We start from the raw sequence: 24,099 nt of genomic DNA, 5'->3' as shown, positions 1-24,099 counted from the left end.
TTTTCATTATACGTGAAATGGGACAATGAAAATTTATCGGTACAGGAAATTATCGGGTACACCGGGGATCGGTACATAGAGGTTGTACTGATCAAAAACAGAAATGAATAGAACCAATCAAATTTCCGGGTAGAAATATTAATAATCATACCTGTAGCTGATAAATAGACAGCAAGATAGCATCAATTTATCATTAAATATTTGATTGAAAATGGCAAAACATCACCCAGATTTGATTATGTGTCGTAAACAACCAGGGATTGGTAAGAAGTAAGAATGAAATTTATGTAACTATATGATTAGGTTCCTTAAAATGTTCTTTGTTAATATTGCAGCAATCGGTCGTTTATGCGAGAAATGTGATGGCAAATGTGTTATTTGCGACTCGTAAGTGAGAGTTCATTAAGTTTAGTAATTGCTTAAAAAGTTTTTATATTAATCTTTTTTTAAAAAATTATTATTAGTTATGTGCGGCCGGACACTCTCGTTCGGTAAGTATATTGTTTTTTAAAAGAAACCATATTATAATTTTACAGCCTTCAATGTAATTTCTATAGAATTTGTGACGAATGTAATTATGGATCATATCAAGGTCGTTGTGTGATTTGTGGTGCTCCAGGTGTTTCAGATGCGTATTATTGTAAAGAATGTGTTTTACAAGAAAAAGATGTGAGATTTTATTTTATTTCTTAATCATTTCTCTTTGTAAAATATTAAATTTCTTTTTTTTTTTTTGATTTATAGAGAGATGGATGTCCAAAAATCGTTAATCTGGGATCTTCGAAAACAGATCTATTTTATGAACGGAAAAAATATGGATTTAAGAAAAGATGACATTTACTGCTTGAAGGGTGGTGGGATATGAAATGTGATTTTGTGGCGAGGCTTGTTTCAATCTGTTTCTGCTTTGAACATGATAATTGTAAAATTATCCAAAATTTTATCCTATTAAAAAGGTATTAATTTACGATTAAAAGAGGAGCTTTCTATTTGTTGGCATAAGACAACCTATAACATATAATTTTATATAATTTATGTAATAGAATTGCAGATATATAAGTAGATTTTTCGAGATTCGCATATCACGAAATATTGAAGATTAAAAATATTCTGATAAATTCATTTGGTATACGAGAGAAAACTTGTTTCCAATATCTTGCAGATGTTCAAAATTCAGTAGTTGCTGCAAAAATAATAGCAGTCATTGATGAAATCATTTTTAGAATCAAATGAAATTGTAACAATCATAACTTATCCAAATTCTGTTAAATTTTATAATTTTCAATTTTTTCTTCAATTTATGGTACGTAATATATCTATAAATACATTTCCTTAAATTGTGCTACAAAATGCGCAATTAAAAACTAAAAAATATATCTTGATCTATTTACTATTAATGAAATGCTTCATGTGCTTTATTACAATGATTTGTATTTGAATCAAGATCGATCGTGTAACATATAAATGTTGCATCAACCCTGTAAAATATGATGGATATTAAAATTGTTAATAATAAATAAGATATATATTCAAAATAAATCTAACTAACTCACGTGTTCATCATGATGTAAGTATAAAACTGCGAAATATAATAAGGAATGATCGCAGCAATAATTCCAACAACATATCCATATGATGATTCAAGCAGATGTGTAGCATATATAAAAGTAGCAAATCCGCACAAGAGGGCAATAATTACAGATCCAATATATAGAATCGACTTGTCTATGGAATCTGAAAAAAAAAAGTCTAGATTATCATTTAATAATGAAATTATTTATTGACAAAGGAAAAAAAGTTTCTTAATGTTTACCGTTAACATGTCCAAAGACAAGATTCCTACGAAATAATTTAGTTGTTGTATATGCTGAAGTACAGAAATTATTGCCAGAAATGCCTACGTAAATTAAAATATAATTGTTCAATTTATCTATTATGCCATCAATGCATGTCAGGAAACTTAATAAACAATTAAGAAAGAATATCTGTATTTTAAAACATTAAAACATAAATGGTTAATAAATACTTTCCAGAAATGATATAGTTTACGTTATATTTAAGTTTAATACTTACCTTTTTCAAAAACCCAGTAATATATTGAACAAGTTGAATGAACAAAAGAATAAGTCCATCAAGACACACTGTTCCAAATGAGACCGTAATTGCCCTCGAAAGAGCCAAATCTGCTACTTTCTTAGAAGCATTTCGATCTAGTTCATGCCTAAGATGAAACAAATACGAGTTAATTAGAATATCGTTATATTGAATATAAGATAAATGGGATGAAATATTTACAAACCTATAGAAATACCAATTTGATACAATTCCGGAAATAGTTACTCTTTGGATATTACACAAGACAGCAGAAGTCCATAAATACATAAAAATGAAGTATGGTACAAGTAGATATGTATTTGGCTCTAATTTGTATTCTATATGCGAAAAATATAGTTAATAATATAAGAAGAAAAAACTCTGCAATTAACTTATAAAGTAACAACCTGTTTGCATCTTATATACAACTAAAAATATATGACTAAATAAATATAACCATATTAAAGTAAATGATACATAAACCGTCAGAATCTTGAGTGAAACCCAAAGCATTTGCGGATTATCTTTAAATATATCACATGCTAACTGGATAAGTGAGATTGTTTTTTCGATTTTTTTTCGACGTGAAAAAAGGATTATTGAATATACTATGGATATAATCAATGGAATAAATGATAACATTGCAAGTGCATCGTCTTGTGGATCAGGTTTCCCTGATTCTCGAAGAGCTCCTGAAAATGCTTCTACCCTAATCCAAATAAAAATTGCGATACAAATGAATGGAACGGCTGTCAAAGTTCCCCAAATCATGATCTTGACAAATGAACGTAATAATAATATCCAAATGGCACCCATACTTAGAGAGAAAATGATAGCAAATAAAAGTGGTCCAATGCTGTTTTTAATGACAAAAAATACGGATTTGCGTGAATAATCCTTTAATTCGTGTGACTATTTATTTCAAATTTGTTAGGAGAAATGATCAAATTTACAATTATAAACTTATAAAACAATAGGAAAGTACTTACATTAGTTATAAATAATAGAACTATGCCAACAATTGCCATTATTATTAACCCCATACAAAAAAGAACCGCAAATGCTGTGTCTTTATATTTTCGATGTGTAGCACCTGATAGTTGAATTAACGGTATCTAAAAAAAACCTTAAGTAATAAGTTAAATAGCAATAAAAACAGGATAAAACCAAAAAAAACTTACTGTTACTGTAGGAAGAAGTCCTTCTGAAAGTGTATTATCAGAAACTTTAACCGTGGGAGTAGGAGGAACGTCCAAATAAATCTCTGCCGCAGTCTGCAATTGAAACATCGTGTTAATAAAGATTCAAATACTTCAATTGACATGTTATCTTTACCTGCTTATTGGAATAACCCATAGGGGAGTGTTCGGATAAAAACGCTGTATCAGGCTCGTTCTCTTGTTCTTCTTCAACTTCATAGCGAGAAGGTTGGAGTGCTATAGACTCATGAATTTCCGCTTCTGTTGGTAATGTTGGTACAGAATAGAATAATGACGCGCTTGGTTCTTCAGAACCTTCTGAAAAGACAGAATCTCGGCTTTGAAAGTTTCTTCTATGTTGAGAAAACATGGTAAGAATAAAAAAAAGGTTTACTGTTCATGCGATCAATCTTTAAATAACTTCACCGGAGTATACACTATAAAATTAAGTATATACTTTTAAGAAGAGGATTTTTTTTTTTGACTAGTGATCAAAAAATTAACGATCTAGTTTTATAGTCGAAAATAAACAATCTTGAAAGTTATACCTAGTCAGCGAGAAGGCGCAGTATATTACAGTTGGAAATAATCAGCAAATGATCAGCATGTGCGTCATAATTTTGCGGAATTTGCTGTCCTTGCTGCCGTACGCATATTTTCTATATTTTTTATATATGAGCAATGCGCAGATTCTTTAAACTCCGGTTCATTTTATAACTTCGAAAATAAGAGATTACAGTATATCCTGGCCATTATTTATTTTTTGAGAATTGCTTATTTTTGGAAGAATGGAAGAATAAAATGAATACTAAATATATTTAAAATCCAAAGTATTAGATTAGTCTAGCTAAGTTATTAAATGCATATACTTGATGACTTACGCATCATGTCATCATGTGTACGATATTAACGTACGCACTGGCCGGAGTTAAGTTTAGCGTTATCACGTGCAAGTGCATAACTCCTAAACTCTGGTAGGATGTACTTACGCACGGTGCGTACGTTAAGGACATTTTTTTTTGGGCATTGCTAAATCTCACCGCAGGTGATTTTCACCGCACCAGCATTAGTAAATATTTATGGGCGGAGTTTCATGACATTTTTAATTCTGTCCAAAATTCTACCCAAATTCTAGTACCAGCGGTGATAACTTTATTTTTTGTTTACTCTCTAAAAGTATTTTCATATAGTACTTTGCTATTTATTAAAAAATATGAAAAAAATTCGACTTGAAAATAAAAAGTTTAGAATATTAAAAATACTAATATTGAAAAAAAATTTTTTTTTGGTAAAATATTTAATAAAATTACTAAAAGATAAAGAAGTAAACTATGTTAATTCTTTTAATTACCTTTAATCCTTTCATTATATTTTTAACTGTAACTTGATATATCTAATTAAATATAGAGAATTAATAGTTTTTAAAAATTCTATTGCTTTTTTTAAATGTTTATTAGTTGATTTCCTTATTACGCTTATTAGCTAAAATTTATATAAATATATGATATATATACATATATACATATATTTATAAATAAATTAATTAACTAATTAGTTTTATAATCCCCGTGTGATTGTTGCAAAAATGGAGTCTTTTTTGAGATTTAAAAGTCTGATAACAGTTAAAACTTAAAGTATAATTAGTAATAATCATGAATTGCTAATAATACGTACAAAAAGACTTTATTTGATTGAATAACCTACTTGAAAATAGGTACTTATAAAGACTTTTCATACACAATTGTTGATGCCATAAACTTTTTTGGTAAAATCGGTATTTCCAATTTACTCGGAGATTAAACTATCCCAGAATAAAGTATAATGTCCAAGTTGTAACATTAGTTAAATATGTGTATATATTGTATATCCACATACTTGAGAAATTTTTTTTTTGTTTGCTATTAATCTATTATTATCATCTCATGGCTGACAATTACATTATTTTAATCAAGCCATTCGTTAGTGTTTTATTGATTTATCATCACTTAAACCAAAATAATTTAAATCATTATTGTTGCTTTCTACTACGAGGCATTTTGATTCTTCTCCTAGGTTGAGAAGGTAGATGAACTGATTTTCCATCTGAAAAGCTAAAAGCGCTACCATTTGCTGGATTATTAAGTTCATTACTATTATTACTATTGAAATTAAAATTAAATCCTTGTTGACCCGGTTGGAGAAAGCTGTTATTCGGCTGACCATTTTGCATTGTCGGATTGTTGAAGTTAGTAGTAGTTACTGAGCTCATTCCAAACCCAGCAGGTGCGGTAGAATTTTGGGAAGCAAAGAAATTTACCATAGTTGTTGCAGAACTCGTGAACTCAGCAGATGCAGGTGTGATTGCACTTGTTCCAAAACCAAAAGCTGTAGTGGATGGAGGAGTAGGATTTGGAAACACACTACTACTAAACGAAGGTGTTGATACCGGTGTACTATTATTAAACATAGATGATGATGGCGTTGGTGTTTGATGTGTTTGAATTCCTCCGTTAGTCCACGGCGGCTGAGATGATGCGCTCTCAATTCCTGAACCAAATGGGGAAACTGAATTAGTTACAGAAGCTCCAGAAGCGCGCTTATTTCTTTTGTTACGATTATTCATGGACGAGCTATAAAGTCTGCGTGATTTAGAAGACCTGTCCATCTTATCTGACTTTTCAATATTATTATTACTATCATTTGAAAAAATTCCATTAAAAGCGGATGAACCAAAAGAAAAAGATGGACCAGAAGTTGATGCAGATGTGGGAACATTCGTTGAAGTAAAGACTGAAGAAAATGGCGAATCAGGTTTACTCGCTGTTACAGGTAAAAATGAAAACTTTGTCGTTGTAGCTTCCTGATCACTCTTTTTTAATTGAGCCTCAGAATTTGTATTATTATTATCTTGTGGTTGAGAAATAAGTGTCTTAGAACTTTCCCTTTTTCCCTTTTCATCATCTGTATAGTCATTTGAGAGGTGAGTGTCCATTGTAATAGATACAGGTGATTGATCCTTCAAGTTGCCGAAAAGTGATGATGGAGAAAACGTATTATTAAGTGTAGCACTATTATTGGAAGTTAGAGTGGTGAAAGGTGACAATAGAGACTGATTATCTTTAGGTAAACTGTTGTCATCAATGTTATCCTGTTCGGTAGCTAAAGAGGTTGATTCAATTTTTTCTTGTGGAGGTTTCTTATCAATAGGCTCAATAACTTTATTAGGCTCAATAACTTTACTAGGTTCAATAACTTTATTAGGTTCAATAGATAAAGGCGCGGGCGTTTGTCCATCATTTTTTTCACCAATAATCAATGAAGTTGAAGTTGAATTATCACCTAATACGTCATTACTAAGATCGGATACTAAAGGCTGATTCTTCTGGAAAGAGAACAAACTACCATTATTGCCAATACTTGTTGATTGATTTTTATTTTCCGCAAGATTCGCAAAAGTGCCATTCACAGGTGCTTGTTCTAAACTTGACTCTTTATTTTCGTGAGTATACACAACAGATTCCATAGAGGATGGAGATTTTGTATTCTGTGCAGTTGTATCTGGGGTTGTTATTATGCTCTTTAATTTCTCATCCGTTGGAATAGATATTTTTGAAGGACTAACAATAGTTGATGGTATCTGTGACCTATTATCAACTGAAGATGCTATAATAAAATATTATTAAATTAGAAATGGATTTTAACACAAAAAACGAAAGTATTGGATTCGATAATTACCTTCTTTCTTACCTAAAACTGGTGTTTGAGTGTTGATAGCAAAATAATTTTGATCCTTTAATGGACTAATACGGATTGGGGAAGTTGATGTCCCTGATTTCTCTTTTCCATTTTCAAATTTTATATCGGCTGCCTTTTTTTTACCCTTTTTACTTTTATGCAATGCCTTTTCTTTTTCAATAGTTTTTTCTTCGGCCTTTCTCTTTTCTACAATATTCTCGGTTCTTCTTTTATCAATCATATCCTCATCTTTTTGTGGATAATAATCAAACCAATGTGAAGTAGGAATGACAGATGGTTTAAATTTTTTAAGAGGGGGCGATTCTTTTGAAAGATTTAAATTTTGATCAGGACCATACGTATCTGATGTCACCCTCGAAGAAGAAGAAAATTTGGGATAATTATCTGGATTGTTCTTGAAAGGTTTATACCAATTTGGATCAATATTTTTATAATAAAGTTCTTTCAAATCTGGCTTATGATTTTGATCTTCGATTTGCGCTTGTCGTCGAAGATTTTCTTCCACGACTTCTATAGAAGTCTCGGATCTTTTACGCTTAATAGCATTGTTCTGTGTCATTTCCGATCTACGACGACTTCTCGAGGATAAGCCATTTGCATTAATTGTTGATTGAACTGATTCCATGAATATTCTATTGCTTTGCACTAATCTTCCTTGGATACCGTCTTGATGTTGCTGGTCTATATCCATTTCATTATCGTTTATCTGACCAAGTGCTGTTTCAACTCTTCGATCATCCCTTCGAGAACCAGTCAATCCAAGAATCTTACTCATAAAACTCGGTAATATCTTATTTATTAGTGCACGCAGCCAGTCCTTTGATGTATCGTCAGCCTGTGCGGAAAAATTGTTGCTGTTGTTGTTCCTTGAATAAGGAGTAGTTGTGTGCAGCCGCGATCTACGAATTCGAGTAGGGCCAGCGTCGGAGTAGCCATTTTGACTCTCATAAGTACTTGGATCAATTGGTGGAAATTGTAGTTCAAACTGCTGTCCCCTATTATTTATGTTTAAACTTGTGTCCATAGTAAGATCTATAATAAAAAACTTTTTTTTTTCTTGTAACTAATATTATTAATGTACTTTAACAAAGATTTCTCAACAATCCACAGTTTTATTAAAAACGTCTGGAAACTGAAACCCTTTTCAAAGAAACCTTCAATTAAAGGAACTCTACTTTACCAAAATTGGTTAATTGTGTAATTTGATTAACAACATACAGACAATGTGATCTGTGATACCGATTGTCATTTTTTATTCTGATAATCTATCGATTAAAGAAATAAGAAAATTCATCCTCTTTATAATCTAATGATTAACTTGTTTTACACAAAATGAATATCTCACATCCACTCGGTAATGAAGTCAAGACGGCGTCGTTCTCCTGTTATACGTCAGAAGAAATAAAAAAATTGTCTGTCAAAGAAATATTTAATCCCGTTATATTTGACGCAGTTGGTATTCCTAACGAAGGCGGGTTATATGATCCTGCTTTAGGACCATTCACTCATAGCACTTTGTATGGATCAAATATTTTACATATTATTGAAATTCCCGTTACTTTACGAATTTATCAGTAATTATAAATTATTGTCCCATTATTATCTTTTCTTTTTATATTGGATGTTAGTTGCGGGACGTGTAATCTTGATTTTTACCGCTGCCCTGGTCATTTTGGACATATAGAGTTACCTGTTCCCGTATATAATCCTTTATTTTTTGCTCATAGTCTTGCATTGCTGCGTTCTATATGTCTTGAATGTCACCATTTTAAACTTAATTTGTCTCAGGTAAATAGAAATATTATTATTATCTTTCTTTTCCCGAAATAACATATTTTCCCAATTGATATTTTACTAGACGGTCCGATACATTGCCAAATTAAAATTGTTAAAACATGGGTTACTTTTGGAATCACAAAGGGTAGATGGAATTGGTATCAATGATTTTTTATCTAATGATGGTGATTGCGGTAATGATAATGAATCAGATATGTCTGGTTCGGAATCAATCAAAGAAAATATCAATGCTCTTGGTATGTATTCCTGTAAGATTATTAAATAAATGAGGATTCTTTTTATTTATTTATTTATTATTTTTTGAAAAAAAGATCAATTCGTGAATATGAGCTTAAAGAAAGGAGACAAAAAAAAATATAAGCTTACGGCTATAATTGCAGAAAGGAAAAAGATAATGACAGAATTTTTATCCGCTTGTTCTAAGATTAAGCAATGTGGACATTGCGACTCGTAAGTTAAAATTAGTGTTCATATACCTCAACATTACATTTATTGGTTCGATATTTACGTCTTTTTTAATATAGACTTGCTGCATCATTTAAAAAAGAAGGATATTCCAAAATATTTCGAAAGCAATTATCTATAAAATACCAAAATATAAGATCAAAGAGAAAACCTTTAGATTCACAAACAGAAGAAAAAATGTCAGAAAGAGAGCAACAAGACGCACAACGTGCAAATAGCGAAATTAATAATAATGTACCGATTTCAAAAAGCGGCAATGAATTTATTACCCCTGAAGCTTTGCGTGATCATTTTCATAAGCTTTTTGCGAATGAGTCGGAATTATGCACATTGTTATATTCCGCACAGGGGATCATATCAGATGTTATAAGTTCTCGTCATAAATCCCAGAAGGTTATCGGTTCGAATATATTTTTTATAGACGTTATTGCGGTTCCTCCAACACGGTTTCGACCTGCTAATGTTGTTAATGATAAGACAATGGAGAATCCACAAAATGAGCATTTAACAAGGATTTTGAATGCACGGCAGGAATTTCTCAACTACGCTGCAAAGATGAATAAGAGTAAAACTCCTGAAAGTCAAACTGCGGAAGACCATCAGGAGATCATAAATAGCTTAATGAAAACTTGGATAGATTTGCAGGATGCCGTAAATGGTTTGATGGATAATACCAAAGGAAATATACCAACTGCATATGGAAAACAAGCAGCTGCGGGTATCAAGCAAATATTGGAAAAAAAGGAGGGGCTATTCCGTAAACATTTAATGGTAAGTAAATTAAATCGCAGCAAATCATTAAAAATCATTAAAAATCATTAATTATATACAGGGTAAACGTGTTAATTACGCAGCACGCTCTGTTATCTCTCCAGATCCTTATGTGGACACAGATGAAATAGGGGCATGTATCAATATTTGTAATAATTTGGATCATCTATCCATAAAATTTGATGAAAATAACTTGATGCTAATATTTTTTAGGTTCCTTTAAGATTTGCCAAAAAACTCACTTATCCGGAGCCTGTGACCGAATATAACCTTAAAGATATGACTAATGCTGTTATCAATGGACCTGATATATGGCCAGGTGCTACACACGTACAACATGAAGATGGCACTATAGTAAATTTAGCTAGTTTACCATTGGAATCCCGTATTGCTCTAAGTGAACAGTTGGTTAGAGAAAATGCTTTTAAATCACCTTTTACACAATACAATATTAAATCAAATGTGAATAAAAAAGTTTTTCGTCATCTTCGTAATGGTGATATGTTGCTTTTAAATCGGCAACCTACTCTTCACAAACCTTCAATCATGGCTCATAAAGCTCGTATTTTGAGGGGAGAAATGACGATCAGAATGCATTACGCAAACTGCAATGCTTATAATGCAGATTTTGATGGTGACGAAATGAATATGCATTTTCCTCAGAATGAAATTGCTCGAGCTGAGGCTATGATTATTGGAAATACGAATCAACAATATATTGGGCCTACAGCTGGTAATCCTTTGAGAGGTTTGATCCAAGATCATGTGGTTACAGGTCTATGGATGACTTGCAAAGACACTTTCTTCATTAAGGGTGATTACCAGCAGATTGTATATGCGGCATTAAGGCCGGATCCCTGCGATGCAAGAAGAGTTTTGACCATACCACCAGCTATATATAAACCAAAGCCATTATGGACTGGCAAACAAGTTGTATGAATTGTAATATGGAATTCGTGATATAAAATTTTCGAGTTAAAACAACTTATTTCAACTGATTAACAATTTCTTCTATAGATAACAACAATATTAATGAATTTGACAAGAGGTCGCGTACCTCTTAATTTGAAATCGAAAAACAAAATTTCAGCTGGATATTGGGGATGGAGTGCATCTGAAGAAGACACAGTCATATTCATGGACGGTGAACATTTAACAGGCGTACTTGATAAATCCCAATTTGGTGCTACTGCATTTGGTTTGGTTCATTCTTGTTATGAATTATACTCTGCGGATATCGCGGGACAATTCCTAAGTATATTAGGAAGAATGTTTACGGCTTATGTACAAAGATGTGGATTTTCTTGCCGTTTGGATGATTTGCATCTAACTCCTGAAGGAGATGAAGAAAGGAGACTATTAATGGAGAATAATAGAAACATTGGAAAACGGACTGCATTCGAATATGTTGGAATGAATCATGTTGCTGAATTACCAAATGTTGACAAAGGTTCAAAAGTTTCCGTTAAATTTAATAGTTTATTTTCCTATATTAATAATTTTATTCATTACAATGCAAAATTTTATAGATTTTAAAGATATGATGGAAGAAGTATTGCGAGATACTGAAAAGCATCGGGGATTAGACGCTGTCATGAAATCCAAAGTGAATATGTTGAGGACATCGATTGTTAACACATGTATTCCGAAAGGATTGGTAATTTCTCCTTAATTCGTTATTGTATTTTTGCGCTGATTATTAAGAACTTTCTATAATAAAACTTTCCTTAAATAGTTAAAAGTTTTTCCGTATAATAACATGCAAATGATGACGATATCCGGCGCAAAGGGAACCAGCGTAAACGTGTCACAAATTTCTTGTTGTTTGGGTAAGAATATTTTTAGTACATGTTTAGAAAAAGAGATAACCACTGAAATTTATGACTTGCAGGTCAACAAGAATTAGAAGGTCGTCGTGTACCAGTGATGGTAAGTGGCAAAACACTTCCATCATTTCAGCCTTATGATCCTTCCGCACGCGCGGGAGGGTTTATTGGAGATCGTTTCTTGACCGGGATTAAGCCTCAGGTATTACATAAAGACAAATTATAACATATTCCGTTTAATAATCGATTAACAAATTTTTATTTAAGGAATATTTTTACCATTGTATGGCTGGTCGTGAAGGGCTTATAGATACAGCTGTAAAGACTAGTCGTTCAGGATATCTTCAAAGGTGTCTAATTAAACATTTAGAAGGATTACGTGTACACTATGATCATACGGTTAGAGATATAGACGGCTCCGTGATTCAATTTCATTACGGAGAAGACTCACTTGATATTGTCAAGCAGAAGCATCTTAACAAATTTCAATTTAATGCTGAAAATTATAAAGCACTTATACAAAAGTATGATGTTGCCAAAGCACCTTCATTATTTAACATGTCGGAAGCTTCTATTCATGCAAAAAAAGCTACAAAGAAGCCTATGACATATGATCCGGCATTATCTATATATTCCCCGAGCAGATATTTGGGTTCTGTCTCTGAGACTTTTCATAACGCATTAGAAAAGGTATTCATATTGTTTCAAGGTTATTTTTCTATTTATAACATTAAATTCCAAAGTGGATTAATAATTATTTTTATATTAAGTATTCGAAAGAGAATCCTGATAAACTTCTTGACAAATCTAACAAAGAAAACTCGTTAACCAGGCCGGCATTTGTAAAGCTCATGCACCTTAAATATTTACACAGCCTGGTTGAACCTGGCGAAGCAGTTGGATTGTTAGCCGCTCAAGGTATTGGAGAACCTTCAACTCAGATGACTTTAAATACTTTTCATTTTGCTGGTTTCGGTGCAAAAAACGTTACTCTTGGTATACCTCGTCTTCGTGAAATTATAATGACGGCTTCAGCTGATATCAAAACGCCCGTGATGACATTACCTTTGCGAAATCATGTTTCCAATGAAGAAGCTGAGAAATTCTGCCAGGAAATTAGCAAATTAAATCTTGCCGAAGTTATAGAACAAATGACAGTATATGAACAAATTGCACGGAGAGATGCTGATTCAACAACAATACGTAAAAAAATGTACACAATTCATATGAAATTCTACCCAAAACATGAATACGAAGAAGAATTTAATATTGTGCCAAGGAACATTGAAGATGCTATAGAATTAAACTTTATTAGACATTTAGAATCATTCATAAAGAAAGAAGTCAAATCTGCTATTGGTAAGAATGATACAGCTGGTTAGTAAAAAAATTTTATTATTTTTTTGGATTTTTTGAATCATTAAATATTGTTAATGTTTTTTTCGAATCATTAGAAGTTTATGAGTTTGATATTGGAAAGCCGCTCAAAAAATCAAAAGAACTAAGAAGTGAAACATTTGATGAAAGTGCGCCAATTCGAAATACAGGTGGAAATGGTATATATTCAAATTAATTTTTTACCATCATTTTATTTCGCAAAATGTCCAACATATGTATTTTCCAGATTCGGATGATAATGATGACGATGCAACGAATGACAAGGTACGCTTGAGAACTCGACAACATGCTACGTATGATGCACCGGATGAGGATGATTTGGAGGTTATCCGACAAACACAAAAAGCATCTACTGATGAAGATTTTGAAGATGATGAAAATAATGAACAACAGCAGCCTAAATTAGATGATATAAATGATGATGACATAAGTACGTTAAATCGCTCACAGAGAAGTAATAAAGCTGCAGATGGGTTAAGAGATAGACGTGACAGAATTATAATAAATTCAAATTATGTTACTGATTATCGGTTCGATAATGAGAATGATGGCTGGTGTGAAATTGAATTGGAGGTAATTTAAAATGTATCTATTATTTAATATTCTAACAAAAACATAAATTTATTTTATTGTTTTCATCATAATCTAGTTTCCACCTAGTACTAAAAAATTGATAATACTAGGTATGGCTGAAGCTGCAAGTAAAAAGTCTGTTATACGCGAAATTAGCGGTATTTCAAAATGTTATCCTATTGCAAATGAGACTGGCAATGATACTTCAGTGAGTTTTATGTATATTTTTATCTAGAGTTTTGACTGGGATTTGGGCTAATCTAATATTTAAATTGATAGAAAACTATTGCTACGGAAGGTGTTAATTTCTATAGCATTTGGAAATATGATGATATAATAGATTTAAACAATATTTATTCTAATGATATAGTAGCTATCCTCAATACTTATGGTGTTGAAGCAGCAAGAGCAGCCATTGTAAAAGAGATTTCAGCTGTATTTGCAGCATATGGCATCAATGTACATCCCAAACATGTGACTTTGGTTGCTGACTATATGGTAATAAAATAATTTTTATTTGATTAAATTGATCTATCTAAAATTATTAATATTTATTTTAATTAATAAAATAGACATTTGAAGGAAAATTCAAACCATTTAATAGGATTGGCTTAGATACAAGTACATCTCCTTTATTAAAGATGAGTTTTGAAAGTACATGTTCTTTTTTAACACAAGCTACCCTTCATGGTGATACTGATTTATTGGAATCACCATCAGCAAGATTAGTATTAGGCAAAGTTGTTCAAGGTGGAACTGGATCTTTTGAAGTCAGAATTCCATTCAAGTCTTAAAATATCTTAAAAAGCTAATTCTTAAATGATAATAGATTATACTTAAAATGATTTGATTTCAATTTTTATAGTTATAATATTATTTAAATTAAACTTAAAATAATTGATTTTAATATTCATATTAAATATAATACTGTATAAATTTTTCTAATCCTACTTAAGTTATAAAAAATTAAAAAATTACTATCAAAAATAAAATTAATATAATATATTAAAAAACTTAAAAATATATATAAATATACGAATCTTGACCCGTCACGGCGTCACGTGAACATATGTATTTTACAATACATCATGAATAGGATCGACAACGTGCATGCAGTGGGACAAAAATGAATGGAATGAAAGGCCCGTTAAATAGCCCTCTAGATAGTTCTCCAACAAGGTCTTTACTGAAAAATCTGTTTTAATCCCTGTTTTAACTCTATTTTCGCGTTTGCAGATATACTGACATCATGTTAGGCTGTTTCGTTGTGGGTGAAGACAATACTTTTACGATCAAAACCGACAGTATCGAAAACATTTCACAACTCAAAGAAGCCGCAAGGAGAACGTGTTTAAAACTTTTGATGCAAACCAACTTATATTATGGAAAGTCAATATTCCTGAAACCAATAAGCGGGAAATTAATAACATCGTACAAAAATTTGGAGCTGTGGAGTTGAAAGATTTCGATACTATTAAAGAGCATTTTGGCACAAGCCACACTGCAAACACATCCACATAATCGTTCAAATACCGCCCGCCACCACTGGTAAGTGTCTCCCAATTGTTTACCTCTCGAACAAGAAATTCGCGTTATCTCACGTCCTATAATTTTTTTATTTCGATTAGGGAAGAAGATGGGATTTGGATGATGGTAATGAAGACCGAGACCGAAAAAAAGGCAAACTAACAGGTGCGTTTATAATGTCTGACAAACCTAATACATCAAATATTTTAACAAATAATTATTTCTTAGTTCCGGAGATAATTTTTACTCGCTCGTGCTCAAAAAATTATGAAAAGCATAATGGAACTTCCAGAGAATCCTGAAGTTTACTCAAACTCTAAAACTCTCATTTCACTATCATTCCCATTCCTTGGCAATGACGAACCAGTAGAGAGGTTTTCTATTAAAGATGGTAAATTTTGGTACATAGGAAGAAAGGCATTTGATGATGTTTTAAAAATAATTAAAGAATTTGTATTTGGGGATGGTTATATGAAATGCTTCATTTATGGCACTATAGGGTATGGGAAGTCACATATCCTTGCGACGATAGTATGGTTTCTTCTTAGAACTGGATAGCGCGTAGTATACCTTCCCGATTTCCATGAATTAGCTATTGATCCAGTAGATTATGTTAAATCTGCATTATATCTCGCCTATGAAAATAATAATTACAAATTTAACAAAATCTATACCTGTAAGACGCTTAATGAAATAGAAAAGTTCTGTAAGGAGGAATCAGAACCGCTGTACATAGTTGTAGGTCAAATGAATTTTTTAGATAGTCATAATAGTACTGAAATTATAGAATTCCTCAATCGAATAGCTAGAAATCATTTTTATATTAAGAGTTCATCAGCAAATAACAGATCGGTACTGTGTCTTAAATTTCTTAAAGTAAAACAAACTAATGAGAAAAGGATTGAACTTTATGGAGGATTTGATAAGGTAAGACAAATTAAATTCTCTATGCTTGAATGTTTTATGTATTAATGTAATATATACTTTAGGATGAAATGTCACAATGGTGGATTAAAAATGATTCCAAATCGCCATTAATGAATGATAAACAAAAGGAAAAATTGAATATATCACCAGACGAAATCCACTCTTTTTGAGCTTTTTTCTAGGTTCCAAAGAAAATTCTGAAAATGCATTCAATCACTTAAAACAAATATTAATAAATAAGGTACAAGTGCCAATGATGAACTTTTCAGATCTTATATCAAAAAGCCAAAGATGGGATCTGTATATATTGTTGTTTACTTTGCAATCAATATATAAGTTAAGGTTGGTTGCCATAAGTAACGATTATTATATATTGAATTACAACCTTTAGTGGTTGTAATATTATAATATTATAAACGTAAGCTGTAAATTGGCTGTAAATACTACACTATTGTGGTTAGCTCAAAGATGGTAATTCTAATTTACAACCATGATATTTATTTGACTTTTGGACTTACAACTATTTATGGAGACCAACACTAATATAAGTTATATGAAAACTGACTTTTATTTTTATATAGTCATGTCCAATTAATGTCATCATGCTTGACAAATGATACTCCTCTTAGCTATGAAACTGATGATTATGATCATTGTTTCTTCTATATTGATCATAATGGATGTTGTTGGATTTGTACAGGATTGCATAGATGATTATTTATTTCAAAAGGGTAATATGGACATATTCAAAAGTTCAAGTTGGGTCCAATGTATAAAGGAGTTTAAGAATAACCCTTTAGTAAAGAAATTCATGGTGAAAAAAGCATGTTTTGCTAGTATTTGAAAGAATGGACTTATGGCAAATATGATAAATTTTAAGTTTGATAGTTACAAATTTTTTACCAGTATAGAAAAAATTGATTTTTCTATAAATAAAAATTTATGCACAATTTATTTATCATGTCTTTGGAACTAAAAGTCAATTGATGGATTATTAACACTTTATAAAATGAAGAATAAAAAAGAAAAAGTTGATGAAGACACATTGTATATTACTCTGATTCAAATTACCCTTGATAAAAAAACACATTTAGATTCTAAAGCATCTTTTTTCTCTAGGATTTGGCCAGAATTAAAATCAAAGATATCAGGTGACTTGAAAGTGGAAGTAATATTCATTTGAATTACATGTAAAAATGATGTAAATTCTCTTATTAAAGCTAACAAGAAAATATTAAAAAGAAAGACAATTAAATTAATCCATAATACATATCAATAGTTACGACATTTAGATGTATTAACAATAAGCTTGAGAATATTCTATCATATTAGTAGTTTCATCAAAGTAGTATATAGGAAGGTTGCTTAGTTAGTAAATAATAATGCTTGATAAAAAGAAGAAAAATTAGTCTAAAAGGCTAGTAATTTTGAAAAAATTATACTGATTATTTATATATATAGTAGTTAGTAATACCTAAAGCTCTGAATGGTTCTGGTTTGAACTAGGAACCAATTCAAAACTGACCAAAAATTTGGTTCAGTTCTCAGTTTGGTTTTGAAACCAGAACTATTCAGTTCAGTTCAGTTCTATTTAATTTTAAGAAAAAATGTGAAAAAATGAATACACGTGCATCCAGTAATCGTATAAGGATGAGCTATAGCTTGTTGGATTCTTCTCACTGAGACGTGTCGAATGATGGTAAATTTGTGTCTCTAGCATTGATAGATCACTCAATAACTCATGGTAAGTATTTTTTAAACAATTCACATTAGCAAACAATCTATTGATGCTAGAGGTATAAATTTACCACCATTCGATTCGTCTCAGTGAGACAAATCTAATGAGCTAATTCATTTTTTTATGATCACTAGATGATGAATAAATTCACGTTTCACATTTTTTTTTAAATTTTCAAACGTTAAAAATCAAAATGCTGATATGAGAGATTAAATGCCATCTATTGATCACACAGAGACAAATTTTAGCTCATTAGATTTGTCTTACTAAGTCAAGTCGAATGGTGGTAAATTCATGTCTCTAGCATCGATAGATTATTTGCTAATACAAATTTTTTAAAAAATACTTACCATGGATTATTGAACAATCTATCAATGCTAGAGACATGAATTTACCGCCATTCGATGCGTCTCAGTGAGAGGATTCCAACGGGCTATGGCTTGTCTTTATATAATCACTAGATTGTGTTTAATAGCTCATATCAGCATTTTGATTTTTAACGTTCAAAATTTAGAAAAAAATGCAAAACATGAATTTAATCACCATCCAGTAATCATAAAAAGATGAATTATAGCTCATTAGATTCGTATCACTGAGACAAGTCAAATGGTAGTAAATTCATATCTCTACTGTCAATAGATCATTTACTAATGCAAATTATTTAAGAAACACTCACCATAAGTTATTGAACAATCCATCAATGCTAGAGACATTATTTACTACTATTCGATACATCTCGGTAAGAGGAATCTAATGAGCTATAGGCTATAGCTCATTCTTGTACGATTACTGAATGCACGTGTATTCATTTTTTCACATTTTTTCTTAAAATTAAATAGAACTGAACAGAACTAAATGGTTCTGGTTCGGTTCCACTTCAGTTCTCAGTTCTACCTAAACCGCAAAAAACTAAACTAAACTGACCCGTTCAGAACTTTAGTAATACCATATCATTAAATAATAAAAATGGTTTATTGAATTTGCATTGCAAATATTTTAATATACAGTCGAACTTCTATATAATTACTGAGTCTGTTATATTCAAATTGGTGATTATATAGAAGCGTAATTATATAGAGTAAAACCTCTATATATTCACCACAAATATTAAAAATTAATTAAGGTGACTTTATAAAAGTAAATTAAAATAGATACGAATTCAACAAAATTATATTACATAAATACATATAATTTTAATTATGCTAAACAAATAAAAGACTTTATTATATTATATATTATATTATAAAACTATTTTACTAATTCATCACTAATCTGCTAAAAAAATTGTGTTATTTGAATTTGCTTTTTAGATTAAAACTCAAGTTGTTTAGTAATTTTAAAATATTTTTTAAAAATGTATAGATTATTCATATTAAACTCATCAGACTATTGTTGTTCAAAAAAATTTATCCAAGTTTGTATGGATTTAAGCATATCATCTAAAGATACTTGAATTTCTTCTTCTTTAGAATCATTTTCATTAATTTCACCATCACACATCTCTTTTTGAACTAATCTTATAATATCATTATCATTTAAAACGTCTTCAATTGGAATTTCTTTTTCTAAATCAAGAAGATAATCATTAATTGCATTTGCTAATACAGCACCACGAGGATCTTTTGTTGCACCAATCTTTCTAATTATTTGATTAATATTAGCCACTTCATCATCTATTTTTTCTCTTTGAACTTGTATTGCATCTGTTATATCTCCATTAGTTAAAGAAGGTAATATTCCAATTTTTATCCAGCAATTATAAATTGTTTCTTTAGTAACATATTTTCATACATCTATCAAATAATCAATAGATTCTTTAATATTAATTTTTCTTTATTAATATCTTTATCTTCTTCAGCAATAATTTTGCTTATAATAATTTTTTAAACTTGCAGTAATCCCAGTATCGAGTGGTTGAAGATAGCTAATAATATTTAGTAGCAAAAAAACTACTTCAATATGAGTTAGTTAAAGGCATGAAATATTAAGTTGTGTTCCCTTCTGTGATTGCTATCTGTTACGATTATTTAATTATTAAATAAAAAAATGTTGCATAACATTTTTTTTAACATATTATTATAAAAAAAATGTTTGCGCAATATTTTTTTAATTAATTTAAAGAAAAAATGTTACGAAATATTTTTTCTAAGTATATTTAATTAAAAAAACTATTTTTGCAACGTTTTTTTAATCAACTTAATGAAAAAACGTTGCAAAATATTTTTTCTAAGTAATTATAATTAAAAAAATGTTTTCGCAACATTTTTTTATTATAGAACTGAACTAAACCAAAATAACTGGTCCGGTCCAGTCTGGTTCCAGATTCTTCTATTAATATAAACCAGACTGAACCAAAATAAACTAATTTTCAGTCCAGTTCCGGGTTACTCCTCAACTCAGACTAATCCAATCCATTTAGAGCTTTACTTTTGAGAGATCACCTGCTAATCAACTATGATTAGTAAAAATTAAAAACTAAAATCCACCAATCCCATCAGCCCTCCTTATAGACCGATCTACATAAATCTAAAAAGGTTAAGTAACACCAAACCTTCAGTCCAGATGATCAACATTCCAATACCTCCAATCCTCCAAAAGAAAACCAAGAGTAGAAACGCTAAAATTTCAGGAAAAAAATAAAAAACTAAAAAACAAAAGGAAAGTCATAATCTCAAAAAACCTCAAGGGGAAAAACTGAATAAAGAAGGTAATAAACATCAAGCCTCTGGCAACCACTACAACATCTCAAACGTCAACTGATAATAAAAAAAAAGCCTACTTCCTAAGTGGCCACCTTTACTTCAACTAATACTTCATAGGTAAAATTTTCACAACACTTCCAAAAATAAGAAAACTAACGAAAAAGCTTTACACTAGTGTAGAGTTCAAAGTCCAGCCACCTAATGCGTAACTGTTACAACTATTATGAACCAGTAGAAGAAAAGTTTCACAGAAATAAAATTATCTTTGGTAAGAACTGCTCTATAGTTTTGTAACTCCACCAAAACTTTGAGTTATAAAGGCCCGTTCAAGTCTTGAAAGAATGACTGAGAAATCTAAAACAAATAATAAAAGCACTCTACAACTACTCAAGTGAGAAAAACCAAAGTTTTTCCTTTAGTAACTTTTGCTAGAAAAACAGCCAAGTGATCAGCAAGTGAGAAACATAGTTGATCCCCCATGAAATTTTATTTTTAATTATTTTGTCTTTTAATATTAATTAATAAATATTGTTAAATTATTCTTTCTGATGTACAAAGATGTTGAAACTTGAAATTTTGATGAACATCGATCCATCTGATAAACGTAAATTGATGAAGTCATCAAATAACAATTCGCATACGCAACTTGCATCCTATCAACACCAGCTCATGGATATACATGACCAAAAATTATCCAGTCTTAAAAAACGCATGAGCAGATGCAAAAAACATTTATTTCAATTGTTCACCACTGGGATTTTGTCAGTTTGGAAATCTAAGAAATCATAGTACAACATGAATCCACATATGATACCAAAGGAAAATTTGCAGCATGGTAGGTTCCGTGATCACCTGACATAGAAGATAAGGCTTTAGGCTAAGATGACATATTACAAATGTAGTCTACTTACAAAGTCTAACGATTACTTGACAGTGCACACATGGGGTACTTTACGTATAATGAGTGATTTGTAGTTTAATTATATTAGAGTAGTTTTTAGAATAATACTTTGTATTTATATTCTTTTATTTATCTACTTTAATAAAATTGCAAATGCACTGCAATTAAAAAAAAAAAATTATTTTTTCTATTATTTATTTTAAGTTTCAGTATAGTTTTGGAAAATTTATATGCTAGTAATACTCATTCTAATATTTTTTGCCTATATTTGAAAGTAAATGCAAAAATAAAAAAAAATATATCAAAGGTTAAAGCTCTGCAGTATTGCTGCTTCTGATTTTACTATAAATATGATCTATATATATTATAGTAGATTCTGATGATGTTTACCTTCTTTCAAAAAATCCCAGCTTTTTTACATTATTATTTTCTTTACATCAAATTTAATTAAATACACAAAAGTAATTATTTATTGTTACAATTTTTATTTATTTCTTATTAAATACCATAAAATCATGAAAATAAGCATCCCTTTTTTGCAATTACGTGATTACAAAAATTGATAAAAGTGCTTATTTTTGCGATTTTTTTTTTAATCCTTAATTTTTTTTTTACACGTCTAAAAAATATACTTATTCTTTTTTTTTACCCTTAATTTTTTTTACGTGTCTAAAGAATATACTTGTTCTTAAAAAAATAACAAACAAAAAGGGTGGTGTAAGAGAAAGAACTTCATATTTAATAGAAGAAAAATTGATAGTAGTTAAATATGCTCTAGTAAGTGGAAAAAATGCTGCAGCAAGATATTTTGATTTAAATGCTCCAATGATCAGAAGATGGATTAAACAAAGTGATGATTGGGAGAAAGAAAATAAAAAAAAACATATTGGATCTGGTAGAAAGGCTTTTTATCTAAAGGCGGAAGACAAGTTATATAAATGGATAATTGAACAAAGAAAAAAAGGCTTAGCAGTTAATTATACAATGGTAAAATTACAAATGCATAAAATTCTTAAAGAGCCTGTAATTCAAAGATTATATCCAACAGAAGATGATGAGTTTCAAAAAACCCTTACTTGGATTCAATCATTTATGAAAAGATTTGATTTATCATTAAGAAGAAGAACTAAAATTTTGCAAAAATTACCTGAAGATATAGATGTGAAATTGGAAGAATTTAAGCGCTTTATTATACGATTAAGAATACAATATAACTTTGATCTGAATAGCATCTATAATATGGACGAAACTCCCATATGGTTTGATATGGCAGGCAACATGACTATTAATAATAAAGAGAATAAAACAGTGCATATTTGTATTACTGGAAATAATAAAAATTGGTTTACAGTAGTTTTAACTTGTTCAGCTGGTAAGAATTTTTAAATTTCTTTTTATTTGTATTTATTTAAATTTAACAAATATTTTATTATTTAGATGGTTCCAAATATCCACCCATTAGTATTTTTAAAGGAAAACAACTTCCTCATGGTAAAGTTATTCCAAAAGGAGTCATCTGTTGGTTTCAAGAAAATGAATGGATGACATCAGATTTAATGAAGAAATATATTAAATTTTTACTTAGATTACGTATGGCTGAGAATCTGTCAAAAGAACCTGCTATGATGGTGTATGATTCTTTCCAAAGTCATTTGGAAGAAAGTGTAAAAGACAAGTTTAAACAGCATGATTTTCATTTAGCTGTTATTCATGCAGGATTAACTAGTATATGCCAACCATTGAATGTATCAATAAATAAACCTTTCAAAGATAATATGCAAAAAGAATGGCATATATGAATATGTCAAAATGGCGCTAGTAAAACTGAAGCTGGTAATTTGAAAAGAGTAAGGATCAGTAATGTATGCGGTTGGGTTAAACGTTCGCAAGATGTTATTTCTAACCAAATTATCTTTAATTCTTTTAAAAAATATGCTATTTCGAATATGTTAGATGGATCTAAAAATGATATGGTTTATAAAGAAATTGACAAATTAATTACAGAATTTGAAGACAAAAATTTAGATGAATTAGATGATAGTACCAAAATTGTTGACAATTAAAATTCTTACCAGTTTATTTCTCAATAAATTCTTAACTCTGCCATAAGTCATAAATTGCGAAACTAATAAAATGTATTTTTTATAAAAAATTAAACAAAAAAGAAACATTAGTGTAGTTTCTTAAATAAAATACTGAAGTTTCCTCTCATACCTACTATATTATATTTTACAGTCTACACCCTAAAAATTCTACAAAAATAATTATAAAAAAATGTTAGTACTCATTTCTTTAAGTAAATATAAGCGTTCCTCCTTTTGTACTTACAGTATTTTCGTTTTAGAACTGAAATCCATTCTCTTTAAAGACGTTTCTTATAAAATTTAAAAATAAATATTTAATAATTAATACTAGTAATATTTTTAAATAAAAAATCACTGGTGAA

General features: G+C 30.1%; 7 protein-coding genes across 8 annotated transcripts; 4 read left to right on the top strand and 3 right to left on the bottom strand.

The window, feature by feature from the left end:
• Window positions 1-195: 195 nt before the first annotated feature.
• On the top strand, window positions 196-1,365 carry OCT59_014563 (the record flags this gene model as incomplete). 2 transcript variants are annotated; one of them, XM_025312307.2, is made up of 6 exons in its annotated part: window positions 196-263; window positions 336-387; window positions 465-491; window positions 558-669; window positions 745-956; window positions 1,044-1,365. In XM_025312307.2, 5 exons carry the CDS (start codon window positions 212-214, stop codon window positions 832-834), a joined length of 333 nt encoding a protein of 110 aa, XP_025190175.1. In that variant the 3' UTR covers window positions 835-956; window positions 1,044-1,365. The 2 variants fall into 2 exon arrangements, with proteins under 2 accessions (XP_025190175.1, XP_066002309.1); XM_066150106.1 differs by lacking the exon at window positions 196-263 and having other exon boundaries at window positions 296-387; window positions 745-1,365.
• Window positions 1,366-1,393: 28 nt separating this feature from the next.
• OCT59_014562 (uncharacterized protein) lies at window positions 1,394-3,663 on the bottom strand (the record flags this gene model as incomplete). Its single annotated transcript, XM_025312308.2, has 9 exons — window positions 1,394-1,478; window positions 1,554-1,749; window positions 1,814-1,985; window positions 2,074-2,221; window positions 2,300-2,432; window positions 2,502-3,006; window positions 3,084-3,209; window positions 3,276-3,368; window positions 3,430-3,663. The coding sequence occupies 9 exons, from the start codon at window positions 3,661-3,663 to the stop codon at window positions 1,394-1,396; spliced, it is 1,692 nt and encodes a 563-aa protein (XP_025190176.1).
• A 795-nt stretch (window positions 3,664-4,458) lies between these two features.
• On the bottom strand, window positions 4,459-8,250 carry OCT59_014561 (uncharacterized protein). Its single transcript, XM_066150105.1, has 3 exons — window positions 7,008-8,250; window positions 4,998-6,935; window positions 4,459-4,921 (listed from the first exon to the last, which is right to left on the bottom strand). Exons 1-2 carry the CDS (start codon window positions 8,050-8,052, stop codon window positions 5,302-5,304), a joined length of 2,679 nt encoding a protein of 892 aa, XP_066002308.1. The 5' UTR covers window positions 8,053-8,250; the 3' UTR covers window positions 4,459-4,921; window positions 4,998-5,301.
• Window positions 8,251-8,360: 110 nt separating this feature from the next.
• OCT59_014560 (uncharacterized protein) lies at window positions 8,361-14,840 on the top strand (the record flags this gene model as incomplete). Its single annotated transcript, XM_025312310.2, has 18 exons — window positions 8,361-8,545; window positions 8,657-8,816; window positions 8,887-9,061; window positions 9,137-9,275; window positions 9,350-10,061; window positions 10,123-10,194; window positions 10,275-10,994; window positions 11,079-11,511; window positions 11,591-11,718; window positions 11,797-11,890; window positions 11,953-12,089; window positions 12,155-12,577; window positions 12,658-13,264; window positions 13,342-13,443; window positions 13,512-13,858; window positions 13,935-14,066; window positions 14,138-14,356; window positions 14,431-14,840. 18 exons carry the CDS (start codon window positions 8,361-8,363, stop codon window positions 14,650-14,652), a joined length of 5,007 nt encoding a protein of 1,668 aa, XP_025190178.1. The 3' UTR covers window positions 14,653-14,840.
• A 267-nt stretch (window positions 14,841-15,107) lies between these two features.
• On the top strand, window positions 15,108-15,509 carry OCT59_014559 (uncharacterized protein; the record flags this gene model as incomplete). Its single annotated transcript, XM_066150103.1, has 3 exons — window positions 15,108-15,247; window positions 15,339-15,406; window positions 15,487-15,509. 3 exons carry the CDS (start codon window positions 15,108-15,110, stop codon window positions 15,507-15,509), a joined length of 231 nt encoding a protein of 76 aa, XP_066002307.1.
• A 143-nt stretch (window positions 15,510-15,652) lies between these two features.
• OCT59_014558 (uncharacterized protein) lies at window positions 15,653-16,482 on the top strand (the record flags this gene model as incomplete). The annotated part of the gene is made up of 3 exons (XM_066150102.1): window positions 15,653-15,851; window positions 15,978-16,312; window positions 16,375-16,482. 3 exons carry the CDS (start codon window positions 15,653-15,655, stop codon window positions 16,480-16,482), a joined length of 642 nt encoding a protein of 213 aa, XP_066002306.1.
• Window positions 16,483-19,436: 2,954 nt separating this feature from the next.
• OCT59_014557 (uncharacterized protein) lies at window positions 19,437-19,839 on the bottom strand (the record flags this gene model as incomplete). Its single annotated transcript, XM_066150101.1, has 2 exons — window positions 19,437-19,753; window positions 19,830-19,839. The coding sequence occupies 2 exons, from the start codon at window positions 19,837-19,839 to the stop codon at window positions 19,437-19,439; spliced, it is 327 nt and encodes a 108-aa protein (XP_066002305.1).
• Between the last annotated feature and the right edge of the window lie 4,260 nt (window positions 19,840-24,099).

Source organism: Rhizophagus irregularis, chromosome 22, assembly GCF_026210795.1.
Source record: "Rhizophagus irregularis chromosome 22, complete sequence".
Lineage (NCBI taxonomy): Eukaryota > Fungi > Glomeromycota > Glomeromycetes > Glomerales > Glomeraceae > Rhizophagus > Rhizophagus irregularis.
The sequence above is the reverse complement of the archived record's forward strand: the minus strand, read 5'-3'. Positions and strand labels throughout refer to the sequence as shown.

Excerpts from the sequence above, each read along its gene's own strand:
- OCT59_014561 (XM_066150105.1), bottom strand. The coding sequence starts at position 8,052 with ATGGACACAAGTTTAAACATAAATAATAGGGGACAGCAGTTTGAACTA. Across the intron at positions 6,936-7,007 it reads AGTTTTAGGTAAGAAAGAAG|CATCTTCAGTTGATAATAGG; the intron begins GTAATTATCGAA and ends ATTTTATTATAG.